This window comes from Phaeoacremonium minimum (assembly GCF_000392275.1).
Source record: "Phaeoacremonium minimum UCRPA7 unplaced genomic scaffold PA7_03_scaffold_270, whole genome shotgun sequence".
In the NCBI taxonomy this organism is placed as follows: Eukaryota; Fungi; Ascomycota; class Sordariomycetes; order Togniniales; family Togniniaceae; genus Phaeoacremonium; species Phaeoacremonium minimum.
In genome coordinates, this window is record NW_006921175.1 from 652,044 (window position 1) to 673,034 (window position 20,991).

At 50.6% G+C, this 20,991-nt stretch overlaps 3 protein-coding genes across 3 annotated transcripts; all 3 read left to right on the forward strand.

Annotated features, from left to right (window-relative positions):
* Nucleotides 1-1,505: 1,505 nt before the first annotated feature.
* Nucleotides 1,506-6,082, forward strand: UCRPA7_3434 (putative rho guanyl nucleotide exchange factor protein; the record flags this gene model as incomplete). Its single annotated transcript, XM_007915867.1, has 2 exons — nt 1,506-3,768; nt 3,822-6,082. 2 exons carry the CDS (start codon nt 1,506-1,508, stop codon nt 6,080-6,082), a joined length of 4,524 nt encoding a protein of 1,507 aa, XP_007914058.1.
* Nucleotides 6,083-8,806: 2,724 nt separating this feature from the next.
* Nucleotides 8,807-9,749, forward strand: UCRPA7_3435 (putative sur7 protein; the record flags this gene model as incomplete). The annotated part of the gene is made up of 2 exons (XM_007915977.1): nt 8,807-9,152; nt 9,208-9,749. The coding sequence occupies 2 exons, from the start codon at nt 8,807-8,809 to the stop codon at nt 9,747-9,749; spliced, it is 888 nt and encodes a 295-aa protein (XP_007914168.1).
* Nucleotides 9,750-12,927: 3,178 nt separating this feature from the next.
* On the forward strand, nt 12,928-14,106 carry UCRPA7_3436 (hypothetical protein; the record flags this gene model as incomplete). The annotated part of the gene is made up of 6 exons (XM_007915885.1): nt 12,928-13,180; nt 13,240-13,503; nt 13,555-13,623; nt 13,680-13,748; nt 13,918-13,998; nt 14,048-14,106. The coding sequence occupies 6 exons, from the start codon at nt 12,928-12,930 to the stop codon at nt 14,104-14,106; spliced, it is 795 nt and encodes a 264-aa protein (XP_007914076.1).
* Nucleotides 14,107-20,991: the final 6,885 nt, after the last annotated feature.

Here is a 20,991-nt window from a genome sequence, read left to right on the forward strand (position 1 = left end):
TGTAGCGTTTGATACCCATCCTTAACGACTTTGCACTTAATGCCCAAGCAACCTGCCTAGCTGTGCTAGGAGGTCAGGGACGGAGTTTGGATCGTAGTGCGCGAGAAGTGCTAGACGTAGCTAGCATAGCATAGTGATTAAGATACATCCATAAAACAGTTCAGTCCACCATTAACTTGTGACAATCAGGCTTGCGCAGTCTGCCTACGCCGTTCCAGGCATACCAGTCACCTCGACCTCCCGAATTTCTCATGCCACTTGCCCTTGGCTGCCGGTGCCGGTGCTGCATTTCCTGCCTCGGCAACTAGCTCAACTGTATCATGGACAGTTGCAATTGCTGCCACTCCTGCTTCGGGGATCTGGCTGGAGTCTGGCTGCAATTCGGCCACGGAGAGAAGAATTAAGGCATTGGACGTGTTCTTCTGCCGTAACGAGTATGTCTTGTCTGCTGTCTTTAGGAGCCCGGCAGTTGGCGAAGATTCAAGCGTCAGGCTATAGGTATATGCTCTGTTAGTTCTCATCACTTCTCATCACTACGCTTGATGCACTTAGACACGACTTACGCTGGTGGGTTGTCTGACTCTAGAAGAGATACAAGCTCCGGCGGCAGCTCTATGAGCTTGTAGCCAACGCCATTGGGCGCATGACTGAGGCTGATCCCCTGATTGTCTTGACTGGACATGCTGCTTCGTCGACTTTAAAAAAGTCACATGCGAAAAGGGAGACGACGTTGAACGGACTGAGACTTTTCGATTAGATAGCGCGATCTGCCAGGCCCGAGGGGTGGTTATTTTTTAGTGGAGTCTGTATCTTGGAGGGGCAGATCTGATCCGCGTGGGCAGGGGTCAGGGGTCTAGTGCGGGAGCGAGTCCCGTGTAAGTGGCCAGTGCAGGGTGGGGCATTGTTTACTCCCGGCACTCACCGCCGCCAAACCATCAATGTCTCACCGGCGCCCGACGCGATCAGCATTGTAACTATCGCGCCTTTCTCTCAACCGTCGAAAAAACCCTCCGGATCAGCCTCCAGCCCGCTGCACCATCCAGCGCCCTTGTCGCCGTTCTTCGCTTCGGACCAAATCCCGGTCGACATCCTAGGCTGCTGGTTGGCGGTCAATTGTAGGCCATCTCATCTTCCTTTCTTGTACAATACTTTGCCTGCGATCTCGTCATTCCCCCGTAGTCGCAAACTCGCTACCCGGACCGGTCAATTGCGGCGAACTTGGTAGACTGCAGCAGCTTGTGCGCCATCCTGCGCAACACACCTGCGCACGCCCGGTCAATAACGCGACTTGCAGCTGCAAGCATCCTGCCAATCGACGCGCCATCGCACGTACTCTATGTTTACTTGAGGCATCCTCGCCAGTCTCGCCGATCCCCGCTACCTCCTCGTCCTCTTGCGATATACGACGACCATCACCGCCCCGTCCCGCCAATTCTCTCTGCCATTGATCATCCCAGATCGCTGGAATCCCCGGCCGGGCAATGCCACGGGCCCAATAAGTGGCCATGGTTCGAGTCACCGAGGAGCTGGCCTTGTCGCCAGAGCACGTCACTCTCTATCATGCCAGCGATCCATTGCTGGGCCACCTGCCTGTCCTTGTCTTCCACGGCCCCTCGACGACGGCAAACTACACGCTGAACAGCTCGCGCGTCCAGATCCACATCTACAGCCCAGCCGGTTTCCAGTCCTACCCGCGAGTCACCATATCGCCCAACTCGCCTTTCTATGGCGTCGTCACCCACCTGCCTCGGGAGTTCCAAGGCGACGAGATATGTAGGGGTCTCGCGTTTGGACTGTTCAAGTACTTCAAGGAGCTCCCGGAGGTGGTGAAGAATCATCTGAAGAATCAGTATCCCACCACTCGCGGCCGACGACCGGGCTCGGCTCCCGCTCTGTTTGGAGAGCAGCACGCAGCGGACTTGGCCAAGTCGATGGTCAAGTCGGAGAATACAGCAGAAGTCATTCGAGTGCTTCAAAATGCACTGCAGACGCAACACATCAACAATGTCGACATTGATTTTGTCCTACCGCCCGGCTCTATTGTGCCCCTCCAGCCTGAGGAACTTGAGGAAGTACCCGAAGACGAAGATGATATTCTGGATCCAACATTGAGACAGTATGGCGGATACAACCCGTTGGTCAAGCTCTGGGGCGAGCCCGTGTTCTTGCCCACCTCGAGATTACGACGAGCGCCATCCAAGCCAAGCTCCCTGAATAGAAGCAAGTCTTTCACCAAGGACCAGAAGCTTGAGTTGCGGATGAAACTCGGCGAGCTGGTGGATACCGAGGAACGATACGTTCTAAAGCTGAACGAGCTGGTCAAGCACATCGCCGATGACTTTCGCCAAAATGCGCGGAATCGTCCAAAGGAGAGCCTCAGTCCGTCAGACGAAGATATAGAGAAGTTGTTTCCACAATCTGCAGACCGGATTCTACAATTGAACTCGGCGTTCATGGAAGAGCTTCGAAAAGCCATGGATGACACTGAAGAAGATGCTGTGAAGGATATAGAAGGCCACATTCTGCCTGTCGGATCTAGACTGGGCGTTTCAGCGAAAGCAAAGGACCCTAGTGGCGCCCTTGCTATTGCTAGAATCTTTCTAGAATGGTTCCCCAAGTTCACCGACAGCTATCAGGACTACATCCGTGCGAGTCAGCATTTCCCGCAGTTATTGAACAACTTCCTCAACAAGGAGTCTAGCTTCAGAACAAGGGTGGCCAACACGGGAGAGCAGATGATCCGATCCATTCTCATCGAGCCGGTTCAGAGACTGCCTCGATACAGTCTGCTGATCGATCAAATCGTCGGCTGTCTTCCTATCACACATCCTGCTCTGCAGCCTATGCTCCGAGCACGGGATATCATTGCGAATATCTGTTCGATGGACGAGCCTCTGCAAGACAAACCCCATATCACCAATCGTCTGCGCAACATGGTCGAGTGCTGGCCGCCCGACCTGGAACCCCAGGGCAGATTGATTTTGGCGGCAGATTTTGTAGAGATACCAGCGCCTTATATCGACGAGCCTCAAAATGCCAAGGAGAGCGAGAGAGCGGGAATATTCCTCTTGTTCTCGGACTCTGTAGTCATCTTGAAGAAGTTGACAACCCCTGGCCTTACAGGGCGAGAGTTCCTACGTGAAGTTGAGAAGCCCTCACCGGCCGGTCTTCTCGCATCAATGACCAATGCGGCAGGAGGACCTGGTACATACGAATTTGCATTCACCGGATGGCACAATTTAGCAGATGTCCGCTTCACTGAGTCTGCTGATGGACGTCTGATCTGGATGACATCTACGCAAGAAATGAAAGGCGCACATGTTGGAGGTTATGTAACTGGCAAGGCTGTTACTGCGCGTTGTTTCCTTTTGCAAGAGACCCTGGAGGGGAAGGCAGCAAAGTGGAGCGAAGACGTCGTGAAGGCCCGAATCGAGGGCCGTTTCTCTGAAGCCGAGCGTGAAACTCCCGCATGGACTCTGAGGTCGGTGAGGATGCCAGATAGCAATCTGGGAATGCACGCGGCCGTATTTCAGGAAGCCGCCGAACAACTTGTCGAGGGTCGAAAAGAGCCTGCCCCTATCAGGGTGGTGATCGACAATGACAAGGGAACCAAAAGCGCACCGGTGGGACACTTTGGAGTTGAGGTTGTTGTCGAGGTGCAGAGTCGTGATTTGAAACGAGTGCGGATGAATTGTCTAGGTCTGAATGGGAAGGGGTATACCGATGATATCGCTCTCGAAGACTTCTTGCCCACACTCTCACGGCGCAGTATGTTGCATTCTTCCCGATTTACTTTAGGAAACTAACTCATTCTTTCGCAGTCATACAGCTCTTAAGCACGCAGTTCAATGTCTCAAACCTCCGGCTGGCACCGGCTATGGTGTCCTATTACACCAAAATAATACGGGGTCTCAAATTCTCGACGAAGATCGAACGGCCCAAGTCATTCCTTGCAACCTCGCCCGTTAAGCTGCTGTCAAGCTTCCTCGGTGGCGGAACCGTCTCTGAGACGACAACCAATACAAGCAAGCACCAACGCCCTGCCGTTGCGAACGTCTTCCCACCGCCTGCGTTGAATAGATCAACAAGCCAGAAAGAGACGGAGTCTTTTACTGATTCAATCCGGAGTAGAGACGGTGGGCGCCAAGCAACAGACGATGACCGACCGGAAAATCCCCTGGTCCGTCTCGAGCAGACATTCACAGGCTATATTGCGTGTCTGCAATCTCGGAAGGGTCAGTTTGTCGGCCGCACTCTGCTCAACAGAGGGGCTGCTGACGAATTGTCCGTCAACGACCTGTACAATAGACTCATCGAGAGTCCATACGACTGGGAGGTATCTTCAGATCTGACAACCGAGGTCATTTTCGTCGCGTTTGAGAAGTTCGTACGTATTGCGTGGCGAGATCAGATGGGGCCCATCATGACCATACAGGCGCTTGACTTGTTGCAGGAGCGCGCTGGTCGGAGAGCTGTAGGCGATTTCGGCGATTTCGTGAACTACCTCTTCTCGGACATGGCTCCTCAAAACCGCAGAGCCTTCACAGCGCTTATCAAGTTACTTGCCAACTTGTTGGACGGTTGTGGGAACGATGGTGATCGAGGTGCCCTCACACTTGCGTTCGCCGAGTTGCTTGTCGAAGATGGCAGTGCCCACAATTACATAAATCTTCTCGATCGCCTCGTTGAAGACTGCGATCGCATCTTCGATGAGGTCGGTTTCGGTGCCGGTATCCACCTTCGGGGATCTGCATACGAGTCGATGAACTCGACAACACGTAGCTACAAGTCTGGTTCAGGATCCATCACATCCAACACCTCTTCACTCCGAAGAAAGTTTGATACCCTTTTGCGACAGAATAGCAAAGCTGAGACTGAGCGTCCTTCGATGTGGCGTAGTCTAAGCAGGCACGGCAGGAATCCTGCTACTGGTGAGAGCTCAAGCCTATCAAAGGCATCTGTCAACAGGGCGAGATCAATCGATATGGGTCATCCGGCTGGACCAAACAAGTTGAGACGCCCGCAATCTCGCGATAGGCCGCCTATTGCGGGTGCTTTCGACGAAACAATCCAGCGCCCGGCTAGCTCCCACAGACTGGAAACGATCGGCGAGCCAGAGGTTGAGGTCACAGAGCCCAAGTCTCTCAAGAAGAAGCGCCGAAGCTCGCTCTCCGATCTCAAGAGTCTTATGGAGGCTGCCACGCTTGAAGATACGCCGTTGCAGCCCCTGCGCATTACGAAACAGACTTCTGAGAAATTCAACTCGAGCCTTCCGTCACCCTCGAAGATCCCAATCAGCCCTCAATTCCAAAGCTTGCGATCGCCGCGCCAGAAGGAGAACGCGCCCGGTGACGGCTTCCCCAAGCTCGCATCTCCGCCGGAAGTCCTAAAGACTACCAGCCCTGACAAGTCCGAAAGGCGCCCTCATGCTAAGACCCTATCCACCTCTAATATCCCGACTCTGAAACTCACGCGCATGGCCAACAATTCGACCGTAGCGGAGTCACCCACGCGGCCTACCTCGAGCCCCAGCAAGTCGTCTAACCAGAAACTACGACTACAGTCTCCGCAGAAGCTGCGAGAGCGTCTACAAGCGGAGAAGAAGGCAGTCGACGAAGTTGATGCCAGCCTCAAGTCCGAGCTCTCACGCATCGGCGAGGACATGGCCCGTGTGAACGGCGCGATGCCGCGATCGGTAACGCAGGACATCCACAAGCTCTCGGCGTCGCTCAAGGCCCTCGAGGAGCGCGTGCCGCAGGTGATAGAAGAACTGAGCGAGCGGCACAGCGCGATCCAGCGAGACCTAGAGAGCACGCTCAAGGCGAGCGAGTCCAAGGTCAAGGCGATCGACCAGCTGTTCAAGGAGTCGACGGCCGAGAACGAGCTGCTGTACGAGAAGTTCAACTCGGAGCTGGGCAAGATCGTCAAGGCGCTCAAGGGCAAGGGCCGCGAGGACAAGGAGGAGCTGATCACCAAGCTGAAGGAGCAGAGCGAGGAGACGGCGCGGGTGAAGAAGGAGAACGCCCGGCTCAGGAGAGAAATGGTCAGCCTGCGGACGCTACTGAAGGGTGGCGACAACTAAATGATGGGATACAATGTGATGGGTCAAGGCGTTGAGGGGATGAGGTCGAGACATGGCCTTTGTATAGTACGCAGCACCTGAGCTCGAAGGAAGCTTCTCTGGTCCGGAAGGGTTCAAGATTGTATTATGTATATGCTGTAGGATCACACGTCTGTCTGGGGTATGATGATGATAATGGCTAGGACTAAACATGATGAGACCAATGCAAAACCAAACTGTCAAAGCAACCATGCCAACATCCAGGATGTGTTCAACATAAATTCGTCATACGAAATACCAAACTCCCGCGTCATGATTCGAATGCTTCATATATCCCTAACGAGTCTCCATCATTGTGCCTCGATCCTCAATGGATGTCTTCACGACCATCTTGCCAACTTGAACAGTTAACACAGCGTGACGCCTTAGAATTTCGTTAGCAAAGCAACGATGACCAGGGACTACCTAGTAATTCTCGAGTCGCTTACCTTCTCGTTGATCCGCTTGCGGCAGTATTTGCATTTGACTGTATGCTTGATAATCGGATCCTTCGACACCCATTGATAGAACCCGGCCAATCCGTAAAGCGCAAGTCCTAGGCCAAGGAAATTGACCAACCGGCTGATGAATTGGCTGTTTCATTATGTCAAGTTAGCAAGAGTCTTTCAACTGCAGCTGTGAGACATTTGTATCATTTGGGCACTTCACAAATTAGGGAATGGTTCTGTTTGGACTCAAGGATTCAAGGATACTCAGTGTAGAGGCAACAAGTCAATTACAACTCACCCATAGGCCATGACCACAGCGCCATCTTCTTGGGCCTGCTTCAGGGTATTGTACCCGTGGTACTCTCCAAAGTGCGGCCCCTTGCGCAGAACCGCGAACTTCTCATCCAGGTTCTTGTTCATCGGGAGCAGGACGGACAACGGCGGCAGCAGAATGTCCGAGACGAAGGACGTAACAAGCGCAGTGAAAGCCGCGGCAAGACTATGTGGAATTCAGCTATGACTCCAAGGCCAGAATTTCAACGTTTTCCCTGGATGGCTTACATCAAACCGAAGGCGATTTCTATAAAAGGTTGGAGTCAGCATATTTAGCTTTCCTTGGTAAAAGGTCAAACGTTACCGAGGACATTTCCCTGGAGAGCGAAGTCAAAAAACGAATCAACAAACCGGCGCGAGTGTCTTCTGCCAGCCTCTAAGAGGCCAGCCTCTTCTTCGCCGCTATCGCTAAGGCGAGGCATTCCACGCTTTCTTGAAAGCGCAATCGTACTGACAAAAACCGCGTGATGAGAGAGCCGCGTGTGAAACAGCAGACACGACACGAAATGGGGAAGAGTAGAAAGAGCCGCAACATTCGCTGGTCACCAAAATGGTCTGCCTGGACTGAGATCGTCACTGGGGCCAGGGCGGTTTGGGCGTCCTGGAGCCAACGTCGTCATAAGCCACCACCGTTAGGCACCGCAGCTTGATTGGGTGCCACAACTGGTGGATTGCGGGGATGCGATAGGCATCGCCCAGCCACATCGTTGCTTCTAGGTACTGTTTACCGAAATTGCTCTCAAGATAGCGTCTAAAAACAAAAGAAGTCTGACCTTGCAATGCGAAAGTTCTGTGATAACTTCTCGCCCAAAATATATCATAAGCGGAACGGGTTCGAGATTTGCCAATTGACAGCAGCCGCTATGGTGAATTGAGATTTCAACATTCGTTCAAAACACATCCCATTATTTCCAAAGGTTTCTGACATATCTTATTCGACAGCCTATAAGATGAAGGGGTAATACAGCCTCATGATAGCATTCCCGCGTTCTGCTGATTAAGGGATCGATTCTGGGTCAGATAAAGCATCAGTGGTACAATCCACTCAGCGCTACGACAGCGCCGCTCAATCTAGGTATCGAACCCCAGCATCACGGTGCTGAAAGTTACAGTCGTCGAGGGTTGTGGCCCGTTAGGTGGCCGATGACGCCCCGGACCAGACCGCTTGTCCCCACTCCAAAATTAGCGGCAGGCTCCTCAATGGCAGGAGTTTAGCGGGCGAGCCACACAGCCACACCCGACGGCAAAGCAGGTTTGAACGGCGTTGATTCAGGTCCAACCACCAAACCCGCCGATGACGCAACACCATCAAAGAGCCGGCACCCTCCATTGGGCCACCAACCAAGACAACAGAACCTTAGGGCTTCCTTGCCACTCGAGCCACTGCCAGTTACCGCCAGCCAGTCCTTGTACACGTACTTGCTCAGAGCGGCAGCCAGGGCCGTTATGCCCACTTTGTAGGCGAGTGTGTGAGGAATGGCTGGATCACGGTGCATCTGCCGTCCCTTTGTCTCTTATCCTGGAATGTGCTTCGTTGCGTCACGCTCGTACTATATGTCACCGCCAATGGAGGTGGTAGCCAACCTGCCAGCCATCCAGCAGGGTCCGATCTAGCTTTATATTTGATTCATCGGCACCCTTTTCCAATCCAGACGTTTTCTTGTAGGTTATATTCTTGTAGTCGATATACGCAGCGCTTCTGAGCTCTCCCTACCTGAAGAGCCGTCATAAACCTCTTGGTCGTCGAATAAGCGTTTTCGTTGTGCCTTTTGGTAATTCTTACTCAATTCCCCAAATCTTGAAGACGATAGCATCATATTCTTTTTTTAAAATGCGGATCATCGTAGGAGTACCTATCGTCCTCTCCATAGTGAGCTTCGTGCTCACTATGTTGAGTCTTTTCTCCGGCTACAGGCGAGGATTCATGGAGGATTACCATATCATCATGTTCAACACCTCCGAGCTGGGACACAACCTCGTACCGACGCCGACAAGCGGTAACAGCGGCCCGACATCGACATCTGGAGGAGGTGGGATCGGCGGATTCTGGACGAGCCTTGTTTCAGAAGCTACCGCCGCGGTGGGCGCCATCGAGAGCGAGCTGGCTAGTATTGAGAATGACATCGCCGACGAGTTAGCCAAAGCCCTTGGCATCAAGGAGTTCTACTCGCTACACATCATGGATGCTTGTGAGGGCTATTTCAAGCCAAATGCAACTACTCCGCACGCTGGTTACAATGTCACCAACTGCACAGAGCCGATGGATACTTGTAAGTTTAGATTTGTTTCTGAATCTTGTGATACTTACGTTGACTCTAACCATAGCTTATCTCAACGTCTCTGCCCTGCTCGACGAGGAACTGCGCGTTGGACCATTTGAAATCTCTCTGAACGATCTAGGCTTCTCTGATGACCTCCAGGAGAAGCTTGATGAGGTTCCCAAGCTCTTCATGGCCATGAGCGTCCTCTATATTCTTGGAGCTGGCTTTTCAGGGTTGTCTTTGCTGGGATCTCTTGCAGCACTATTTATGCTCCCACAGTCTGGTCGGATACTCGTGCTTGTCAATTTCACCCTCACATTTCTCGCGATGGTATGCCTCCTCGCCGGAAATCTGGCGACAACCATCGGCGGGAAGAAGGTTGTCGACGCAGTAGCTGATTTTGGGGACGATATTGGCCTATACGCTTCCAGAGGAGATAAGTTCATGGCACTCGTCTGGACTGCGTTTGCACTTATGGCTGTCAGCACGATCTACTGGGGTTACGAGTTCTTCGCAGAGACACGAATGCGAAGAGGTGGAGTTCAGAGGCGCGTCAAAGAGGAGCGATACTCGATGGATTCCTATCCACGCGGTGCCCGCCACTGAAAGCATTGTTCTGGCGTTCCATTGCAGCCAGCATCCTGGTGTTAGTTGGGGCTGTTGGTCAGAGCAGGCTTTGATTTGACAGCCCAGGCGGGTGAACGAGCTAAGGTAGTTTCAAATTGTTTCACTGATCACAAAGCGAGTAAACTCAATTTTTAATTAGTAGTATATATATAATGAACAAATATCATACATAGTGTGAGCACTCAAACATTGATTATCATGTAATTAATTTAAGTTTATCACCTCAACATTGGAAACATACATATTATCTACTTGGCTGGCCCTACTAAGAGGTTTAAGGAACCGTGGTTGGGTCGACTCGCCCTCCCTATATAAAATGACAACGGTCCAGGAATGGCTGCTTAAGAATTATGTGTGATAGCATTTCGAGTAACTCGCGATGTGTTCAGAAACAAACCGGATGTCATTCTACAAAGCGGCATTTTACTCTGCAGGTGCACAATTATGGTTCATTTCTGTAGACCATAGGCAAAACTTTGATAACGAATCAATGATTTATGGGCTCATAATTGGCTCTTAGTCTATCTATGCCACGAACTCGGTGCAAAGCTAAACAGCAAGCAAGTCAACCGACTAAGAGATGTAAGTGTCCCAAATGTGCCCCACACCCGTCTGCCATTCATGTTGAGCTAAAAGGCAAGCAAGATAACGCAGATATTCCTCGGTCCAAAAAGTGTCCTTTGTGTGCCCCCATAATTGCGTCTAAGTGCCAACTATGAGCGCGTTCGCTCCAGGTTTGCCAGAAGTACCAGGGCCAGTCGAGGGTTCGTCATCACCGTCAGCCTTCTTTGGACCCTTCTTTGGCACCTTATTGTTGCAGCTTCTCTTGGTTTTAGCACGCTTGGGCTTCGATTTGATCTCGTCGGCCTTTCTCTTCGGGCGTGGCCTTCCAGGAAGATGCGATGGACGACGATCGATCCATTTCTGGCCATGCTCAGTTTGTGAAAATAGCTTGTCACAAGATGAAGGGACATGCCCTCCATTGCAGCATCGGACCAATTCCATCTCGATGATGGTAGGGAGAGTTCGGCGTGAGGCTGACATCGATCTGGCCCAAGTTTGGCGCGAAGGCTTTTCGTTATAATCCCATTGACTATGCAGCTGCTCAAGGAAGCGACAATACATGTCAATGCCAAGATCTCTGTCGAAATGCCAAGAAGCTTGTCGGACCTGAAGTGGAATGGGCTCGACATAATCTCCTTGGAATTCATCTGAATAATGGTCAAGCTGACTCTGCTGAGCCATAGGAGTCTGCTCATTCGCCGAGCCTAATATGGGTCGTTAGATATCTTCTTGGAGAGAACTTTTAGAGAAAATTTGCGATGTGAGTACACATACCAGTCTCATCCTGAGGCGCAGATGCAATATCTTCGTCAGCAGCATTATGCTCATCATTCTCACCGCCAGAGCCAGCGGCATCGTCCGCCATCATGCCAGATCTGGTTCTTTAAGCTTCTTAATGCAAGCTAATAATTGTGTAAATCTGGTGCTCTGACTGTCCTTAGAGAAGACTTAATAATGAGAATAAAATAAGATAGTTTGAAAAAGAGGAAGAAGTTTAGAAAGAAAGGATGAATTAAATGTGGAAGGAGTGTAGCTTGTGTACCATATAACTATCCACTCAGAGCCCTGGAGTTAGGGCACCGCAGAGCAGGAGGTTTTCATAAGAGAATAGCTGTGGCTTTCTTTTTGAGGCCAAGGTCCGCCACCGTGGTGTGGAGGTTTCGATTTCCCTCGAAAGGGGGAAGTCACGTCTTGAGCTCCACCCCTGACACGCTTTAATGTCCACCAACAAAAATCTTCCTCTCTATTTCCATTTCCATTTCAACCATAAAATATTTTTCCTCACACACTCATCCCTAATATCATTATTATTCATATCTGTCGTGCCAGTACTGTACCCATACTCTGCTGATATATAACCTGGTGCCAAAACTGGCAAATTTGGCACCAGGTTACGCGCCGAGTCTGGCTCGAAGAAGCGCGTCAGCAGCTTCCAGTACACCTTTCCCCCGCCAGTAGTTGGTGAGCTAGGAAAATGGCGCCACGCAATAAGAAGCACGCGTCGAGCCGGATCAGGGACGATAAGTCGTCAAGCATCTTGAACTATTTCGCGCGCCTGGATCCGTCTCAAAAGAAAAACGCGCCTCAGTCAGCTTCACCTGTGCCTCCGCGAAACGGTGAGAGCTCATTCACGTCGGGCCAGACTCGTAACGATTCGCCCTCCGGCAACTTTATGAAATATAAGGTTGCAAGCCATTCTCAAACGCATGATGGTATTGAACCTGAGCCAGCGTCCCTCATGCATAAAAACTCAGGTGAAGACGCGTGGGACCAAAAATGTTACAACACACCATCTGCATTGAAGCACGTCCTCGATTCCGTTCACTCGCAGCTCGATAACGGATTCATGACTGAGCCCTCGAAGCTCGGTTCCAGGAAATCCACGTCAGGCCAAGATTGTACCGACGCGGATTCTTTTCCCGGGTCATTTGCATATCTTCAGTCACACCCAGAGAGCACTGCCGCCAAACCGTTGACGCAACTTGGGTACCCAGCCGCTACTGAAAAGCCCGACCTCACTGAAGGCGCAATCAAGGAACTTGAGATGGTTGCAGAACTTCTTCGGGCCAGACCTGATCCGGAGTTGATGGATAATCCAACACCATTCGTGCGTATGCTTGAGAGACGCATTGAAAAGATTGCAGCAGATCCCTGGATGTCGAATGTGGAGAGCCTTGCCATTCTAAGAGCCTCTACGCCCCTAGAATGGGCCTCTAAGATAGCTGCCCACACCCCTCTGTGCATCCAGGAATGGTTTCTGCAGGACACAGCACCCGAAGACTGGTCGGACCTGGATTGGTTTGACTCGCCTTCCTTCGGAGTATACGGCTGTCTGGTGGACAGAAAGTCGGCCTATGTGGGCTCGGGAACTTCGAATCAAAGCGGTGGGGGAACTCGGAAACGACGCAATGATAGGCGGGCTACAACATCTCGGTGAGTATCTTCGTGTCATTTAGGGACCGATCTGACAATTTATCTTAGTCCTGGAGACTCCCTTCGAGGATCTATCTTCGACAAACATGGAAGAGAGGCGGACCAACAATGGATCTTGCTTCTCGACATCAGCCTCAAATCTCCTATAGATGGCCATGCAATGACGACCATGGAGCTATTCGATTGGGAAGACTTAACACATTATCGAATGCTTTGCGTCTTGGCGGAGAATGTCTACACTATCTTTCTCGATGCCCATAAGTACAAGAATCTCAACATCGATCCAGTGTGGAAGGACCATAAATGGACCGGCCTTTGCACACATGCATCGTTTTCAGAGTCAATACGAGAGGCTATGAGTAAGGAGTATATCAAGGCAAAAAATTCCGAGCGCTGTCGCGAGTGGCGTGATGGTTTGTCTCAGCCGAGTAAGTCAGTCGAACCAGTCTAGGTCCTTTCTAACTTTACACAGGAAGGGAGAAATTGCTCGCCGAAAAGCGAGAATGGGGCCAAAAAAACTCCGAACGTCTTCGCGCCCTGGCCTCAGCGCGTTACTATGCCAATAGAGACGCTATCAATGAAGAGCGTCGCCAGCAGTGGGCTGCCATGACTGTTGAAGGCATGTACATCGTACCAATTTCGGCGCTCAAAGCTAACATCAACGCAGAGAGAGAGGAGCTCTATGTCAAGCGGCACGACAAATATGAGCAGCAAAAGTTAGATCGATCTCCCGAAGGTAAGATAAACATCGGGCCAAGATTGGGTGCATGCACTGATATCGAAACAGAGGCAGCAGCTCATCTCGCTCATGCCATAGAGCTGCAGACTGCGAGAAGAGCAAACTGGACTCCTGAACGTATGTCAACTGTGTCGATCCAAGTACGGTTCCTTGAAGCGCTGACAATGAATCAGAGCGGGAGAGTCACAACACTGCTGCACGCATCCGCCAGCAAGTCAAGGTTGAGAACATGGACCCTGCAGGTTCGTGGTAGTGTAGGTCCAAATGCGGTATCATATCACTGATAGAATCTTTAGCACGCGATACATATCACGAAGCTGCACGCAACCGGCAAGCATCTCGATTGGCCAAGATGACTCCTGAGGGTATGTCACTTCGACCCCGAATGGGACCATATTGACATCGAAATAGAGAAGCAGGCTTTCAAAGCCCACAAAAGGGAAGTGGAGAGGGCGAGACTGAAGCGTCACCGCGAGCAGCTGTCTCCCGAAGGTATGTTCCTGTGCATGGATCCAAACTTGGCATTACTAATATGAAGCAGAACTAGAGGCGGAGAGAAAGGTCAGGAGAATGAAGCGCCGCAAAGGCGCAAACGCCTAGGTCGCAAACATGACAAGCTACTTGTTTCACATCATTATCAAGGCTATAGATTGGGTTGGGACCATATTGGGAGCTTTACGGGCTACAATTTTATCATGTTATTGGGCTTCAGGGAGGAATTTGGGATCCATTCTGGGTTTATAAGGATTGTTATCACATTATTCAACTGGGCGAAGGAGCACGTTCAGACCAAAGCTGGCTCTATGCTGAATAATTCTAGCATTACTCTCCACCTCTAATGTTAATCTTAATATTATCCCAGCAAGAGAAGATGACAACGCAGAAATCTGCTGCTATCGAACAGTAACATGTTGATGGGGTACCTGAAGTTGCATTGTTCATTGTCATGAAAACCCATGTCTAGCCACTGCATGTACAATATGTCTCAACAATATAGAGACTCAGCAAAGACACAAGCATCATATTCGCAACCTCACGAAATATTCCAGAAATTACAGAAAAGTTCAAGGAAGCGTCATTGCTTGAGATTTATGCAAGAGACGAAGACGTAATGAGGTTCTTAAACAGCCATGCATCACAGTTTCCGCGTTGCGCGACCCGCTCCGCTGAACTACAGATGGAAATTAAGACCAAAATCGGGAGATCCGTCAACGGCATGTATGCATTTTCTCCTCTGTTGTTCCTAATGTAATACTCAATATTTACAGGTTCTTGCTTGCACAACTTTTTCTTGACTCCTTGAAAGGGAAGAAATCCCCCACAAGAGTCCGAGAAGCCCTTGACGACCTTCCGACGGGCCATGATGCTTATGAACAAGCTTACAAAGATGCCATGGAGCGAATCAACAGGCAAGAACCAGAAGAAACAGAATTGGCGATGCAAGTTCTTGCTTGGATTACCCATGCGCCTTTCCCGTTATCGACCGTCGAGCTAGAGCACGCAATGGCGACAGAACCAGGAGAGCGTTGCTTTGACCAATCTAATCTTTGCCCTGTCGATGATATCATCTCAATGTGTGCCGGGCTAGTCACCGTTGATAAACAGAGTGATGTCGTCCGGCTAGTTCACTATACTACACAAGAGTATTTCGAAAAGACTTGTAAGGTTTGGTTTCCAGACGCAGACACACAGATCGCATCTACATGTGTTACTTATCTCTCATTTGATGTTTTCGACAAGGGATATTGTCATTCAAAGGAGGAGTTTGCGCAACGCCTTCTATCATATCCATTGTACGCGTACGCATCCTCGAGATGGGGTTTTCATGCTCGCAATGCGGTATCTTTCGGCGAGAAAGCTTTAGAGTTCCTTAAATGCGAAGCAAAAGCCGAAGCATGCAGCCAAGCATTACAAACACGTAGGTTCCAATGGTCAAATTCAACGAATATGACAGAGAGAATGGGTGGTTTACACTTGGTCGTTTATTTTGATCTGCCGATTCTGTGCCGCAGATTACTTGAGACAAATGAGGTCAACGTGAGAGACACTCATGGAAGAACGCCAATCCTGTATGCGGTCGAACAAGAAAGTGTAAAGATTGCAGAGATACTACTCAACAATGGTGCTGACATCAATATGCCTGATAACCTTGGCATCACGCCATTATGGAAGGCTGTGAACCTCCAGAACGAAGAATTTGTCCGATTATTACTTCAGCAGGAAAGACTTGACCCGAATATCAGTGACTATAGTACATGCCGTACACCTCTATGGCTGGCTGTCCACAAAGGAAATGAGGCCATCATATATGCTCTGCTCGCCGGCGGAGCCAATGTCGACTCGAGGGACAGCAGAGGTCTCACGGCTCTAATGCTAGCTGCCGATGATGGAAGATCCCACATTTTCGGGCTGCTAATCGAAAGGGGAGCGGATCCTTGGATGATAGACGAGTCTGGACGAACAGCAATGTCAATAGCCATGGAAAAAGATGGGGTATATTTCACCGACAATCTGTACTCTGGCATGTGGTCTTCAGGCGATGTCGGACTCTACCTTCATCGTATCAATCAAGTCTTATTTGAAACTATCAATCCTCCTATCCAAACCAGCTCCCTGGTAGAGATTCGTCAGAGATGGTTTGCAAGGCTTGTGAAGAGTGGACATATTGCCATGGTGCAAGACTTACTCGCATCAAGGAAGGTAGACATAAACTGGAGAGATGATGCAGAGAGATCCCCATTATGGTTTGCTTATGTCGGAGGTCAGAAGGAAATTGCACGGTTGCTGCGCTCCCGGGGCGCGGTACTCTGATGTACCGCATGCCTGCATGTCGGGTCATTGATTCATATATCCAGATCAGAAGACCTATCCCATAAACATAAGTATTCCGTTACGCTCCTTTTGCAGGGGAAGGTCTGTTCCATAAACATTAGTATCCTATTAAACGCTTTTGAGAGAGAATCTATCCCGTTAAAATAAGTATCCCATTACGCTTTTCTAGCAGAGAAAATCTATTCCATTATTAAAAGTTCCTGTTACGCTCTTTCAGAAGGGAAAACATATCCCATTAAAAAAGTGTCTCATGACGCACTTTTGCTAGAGAAAACATATTCTATAAAGTAGGTATTCTACAAAGCCTCTCTTGTAGCAATAATCTATTCCATTAACAGAAGCATCTCGTTGTTACATATTTGAGAATCAACTCTTTCAGACAGTGAAAAGATGTTCTAGTAAAAAAGATATACCATTATCGTATTCTAGCACTGAGAAAGATATTCCAGTAAAAAAAAATTCTATTACCTTAATCCAGTAGTTAGGAAGGTATTCCAGAAAAAAAGATATGCCATAACCTCAATCTAGTACTCAGAAAGCTATTCCAGTAAATTCAGTATATCATTACCCTACAATAGCACCAAGAAAAGTCTTCCAGTGAAAGATATATTCTATTACCTACCACAGCACCAAAAAAAAGTGTTCTAGTAAAAACATATTCTATTACCTGACTCAGCACTACAAAGAAGTATTCTGGTAATTAACGACCCTAGTAGTACACTATCTCAGTAGCAAACCATTAGAGTAGTAAACTTTCGAAGTAGTCAAATGTCTCAGTAAAGGTAAGTATCCCAATAAAAAGTATTTCAGAAAATAAGTGTTCCAGTAACCCGTTTTCCAAGTAAAAATGTATCCCATCAGAAGGGGTTCCACTAAAAAGGTAGCACAGTAACAAAGTGTTCCATAAACGACTTCTCCGAGCAAAAAGGTATTCCATAAAAAAGCGGTTCGTAAAGAGAAGTATTCCAGTGATAGCATCCCAGTAAAGTAAAGAGTCAACAAACGGACCGTCCCGTCAGGCAGAAGATTGCTCGGGCGCAGTTCAAGCACTGGCGAAGCGCATAAATGCTCCATACAGATAGCAGCTGGGGCAATACCTAAGCTACGAAGGATGAGATTGCGCTTCGGTCGAGTTTCCACTCATGCCCAGGCAGTACAATCAGGGACAAAGGCACGATCATCCAAAATAATACACGAACTGATGGCACTGGGGCGAGGTCGCTCGAGCATGGAAACTGGAATAGGGGCCCGCTCCTAGGCAAATGAGAGCAGGAGGGCATGAGTAGACGGAACTCCGCTGTTACCGAACAGCAACATGTGATGGACTATCTGGAGCATGTTGTTCATTGTCATCGAAACCCAAGTCTAGTCACTGCATGTACAATATCTTCTGACGACGCAGAGACTCAGCAAAGACACAAAGTATTCATCGCCGATTGCAACACATCTGCCACGCCGAAGACTCTATTTGTCATCTCGACTGACGAATCTCAATTACCCTATCTAGCCATATTCTCTTGTATCAACCCTCAACATCGTGCAGTAACACGCTACCTTCACTCTTTCGTAAGATTACCCCTTCGGGAAGGCCACGAAGCGGTGAACCATCGTGGCGGCTTACCTAACGCAAGAGACGTCATTGCCACGAGGCTGCCACCATCACTGGAGTACCACGTAAATACCTCCTCGGCGCGGATGAGACGGCTGTCTCCCGCACATGACACTCACCCATACCTCCATCTACAACTCGGTGTCGAATCCGGCTACATCAAGTCACCAAGTCTGATATCAGAAAGAAACGACCTTGCCTGCCGCGCACAATGCACAGCAACGACTCGGCTAGCTTCCAGAAGCGGCTTGGTTTGGTGTAAGGGGGCCAGTCCAGGCTAGCCGGCTGGCAGCCTTGACTTTTTCAGCTGGAGGGGGTCTCCTGCCCACGGCTCCAACCACTCATGAGGCCCAGGACAAACAGCGACCACCCTGAGTCGCCGTGTTAGGCGCTGGCGGCGGTGCTCCACCGGCACATTACAAGTGTGCATTCTATTCCTGTGCGACCAAGCAGAGCGGGAGGATTGGGGGCCAAGGAACAAGAGAGAGAGAGGGAATAGTCGGCGTTAGGAGTAGGAACCCCAGCTCGGCACAGGCCGGGCTAAGAGCTGACGTCTCGCAACGGCCGTCCTAGACATGCCCTCGGTCGAGCGAATCATACAGACAAAGAAACGAAAAAGGGGGTGGGCTTCATCCACACCGGTGAGCAAGATATAAGTCCCAGGTGCTGCAAGTCATGTGCAGCATTCCCGAGATAGGCTACGCCCGCAGGAATGGGAAGGATGCGAGCGGGTGAGCGAGTGAAGGAGCCAGACAGAAGGTTGCAGAGGATAGTGAGATTGATAGAGAGAAGGGGGAGGGAAGGGGAGAAAGGAGAGATGAGATGGAGGATCGCGGATCCGGGCCATGGAACCCGGCTAGCCCAGATCCAACAGCAGCGCTCTCCGCTGGTGCTGATGTATGGAATGGATGGTACGCCAGTGGAGCGCCACCCCTTCCCACCGACCCTGTTCTCGGGCGCGGGAGGTGCGTTGCGTAGGGCTGAAAAGAAGGCTGTGTAACAGAAGGTGTCGAACCCTTTCCCGCCTCTTGTCAACCCTCCAATGCCGAGTGAGAAGGGAAAATAAAGGACAGCAAAACGCACGCACGCGCGCAAGGGAGGATGACACGCAGGGTGAGATCTGATCGACGCGGGCTACTGTGGCGGGAGTAGGGGATAAGAGCAGTTTGAGTAATCAGAACCGCGTGCGAGATCAGTAGAGAAACCCCCACGTCAATCCTCCAAACTCGGCTTAGGGGGGTCAGGCATAACCCGGAGAACGCGGAGCTTAATGAACAAACAAGATGATAAGCTGACCTGGAAGTAACCTCGTATGGCAGGCAGCAGAAGGAGAAAGAGACGGAGAAAGGAGAAACAACCAAGGAAAAGGCATGTTGCTGTCATCATGAGCTCGCTCTGCAGGGGGGTGGAACATGACGAGGACCAAGTAGCCAGTCCGAGTCAATGACACGATGACTGTCGGAGGTGTGAGTCTTTGAGAGGAGAGACGTGTCCGGAAAGACCAGTTTGTCGAGAATCCCGAGGTCTACGCAACGCGCTAGGGCATCCTTCTCAGATCCGGAGCCATCGCGGTGTGCGAAGTCGTCAGCAGTCAGTGGTGGACCAGGGGTGTCGCGGCAATCGAGAAGATTCCCCAGGGCTGTGTGTGACTCGAGGGGCCGTTTGTATGGCGGACGATCTTGAGATAAGTACCGGGATAGAGCGGATCTCGCATTGCCAAGAGACTGGGCGTCCATGGGTGTATCAGCTCGATCCTTCTCCGTTCGACGACGACGCCTGAGTAATTTGGGAATGAGGGAGACCGGTGAGAGATGCAGATTGGGAGAGAAATCAAAGTTAATCAACAGAAACGACAGGCTTAAAAGGAGGAGAAAGCAGGGCCGGAAACCCCACAACGGGGAGTCGGTGATGGATGTCTAGCAAGGATGCCCTTGACTTGTCCACGACACAAGAGACGTAGCGTCATGCCGGGCCAAGTCAAGTCATTCGCAGGCATCTCTAGCCTACTTAGCCCTGACCTGAAGAGGATTGGACTGGTTTGATTATGGCATGATGCACTTCGCCTAGCAAGCTACCTGAACCTTGGCACAGCCGATGTTGTCGGTACTCGCATCAGCAAGGCAAGAGAATAAGTGATGACTTGAGTGACCAAAAGTCGGCAAGTGAAGTAGAGTTGTCGAAGGTCTAGTGGGAGCCGGGTTAGCGAAAGAGACAAAGAGAGAGCATCAGACGTTTCCGATCGTCCATCTCTTCCCCGCTCTCTTGGGCCGTCGGTGTGTTGTGTTTGTTGGGACGGACTATCTGTCTGTAAGCCCCGTCCGTCCCTCCGTCCGGGCACCGGTACCGTTTACTATCAAACCTCTCCACCCAACCGTTACCGTTTATTACCGTAGGTAGAAGCCTTACCTTACTTGACCTGACCTGACCCTGCCCTGCTATGCCCTGGCCAACTAACCTCGCCTAACTAACTAGGCTGAGCCCTTCCCGCAACCGCCGCCGCCGCCGCACTACCGGCCGGGGCAGGCAAGAGACGGACGGACGAGGGATGGATGGCCTGGGCTGTGGTCCCGCCGCCTAGAAACTTGGACTTGGCCTCAACTGGGAAAATGCCTGGATTTAGGCCCAAAACCTTATTTGAACATCCATCGGGAGGCTGCTGGTGCTTCATCATTCACGTCTCAACCGTCAAGAAGAGTCTTTGGCAAGCACAACTACACCCCGATCCCGAGTGTCGCCGTCGTGTGAGAGATTGCGAAGTGAAATGCCAGAAAGGCGCACCCGCACCCCCGGTGGAAAAGTGACCTGTGGCTGTTTTCCTCCCCCCTTCCTGCTTTGATTTCCCACCCAATTCCCGTCCACCGGCTGCAGTCCGAATCGAAATCTGAGTGTGTGCGAGAGCAAACAACAGTGAGACCAGGGGGGTTCTGTAGCTAGAGGTAGGGGAGGACCCCCCTCAGACAAGGGTTCGTCGCCGTTAGTGAGCTCGTTAGGCAAGCAGGCAGCCGAGAATTGTAACCGGTCTGAGAAGCCAAAAAAAAAAAAAA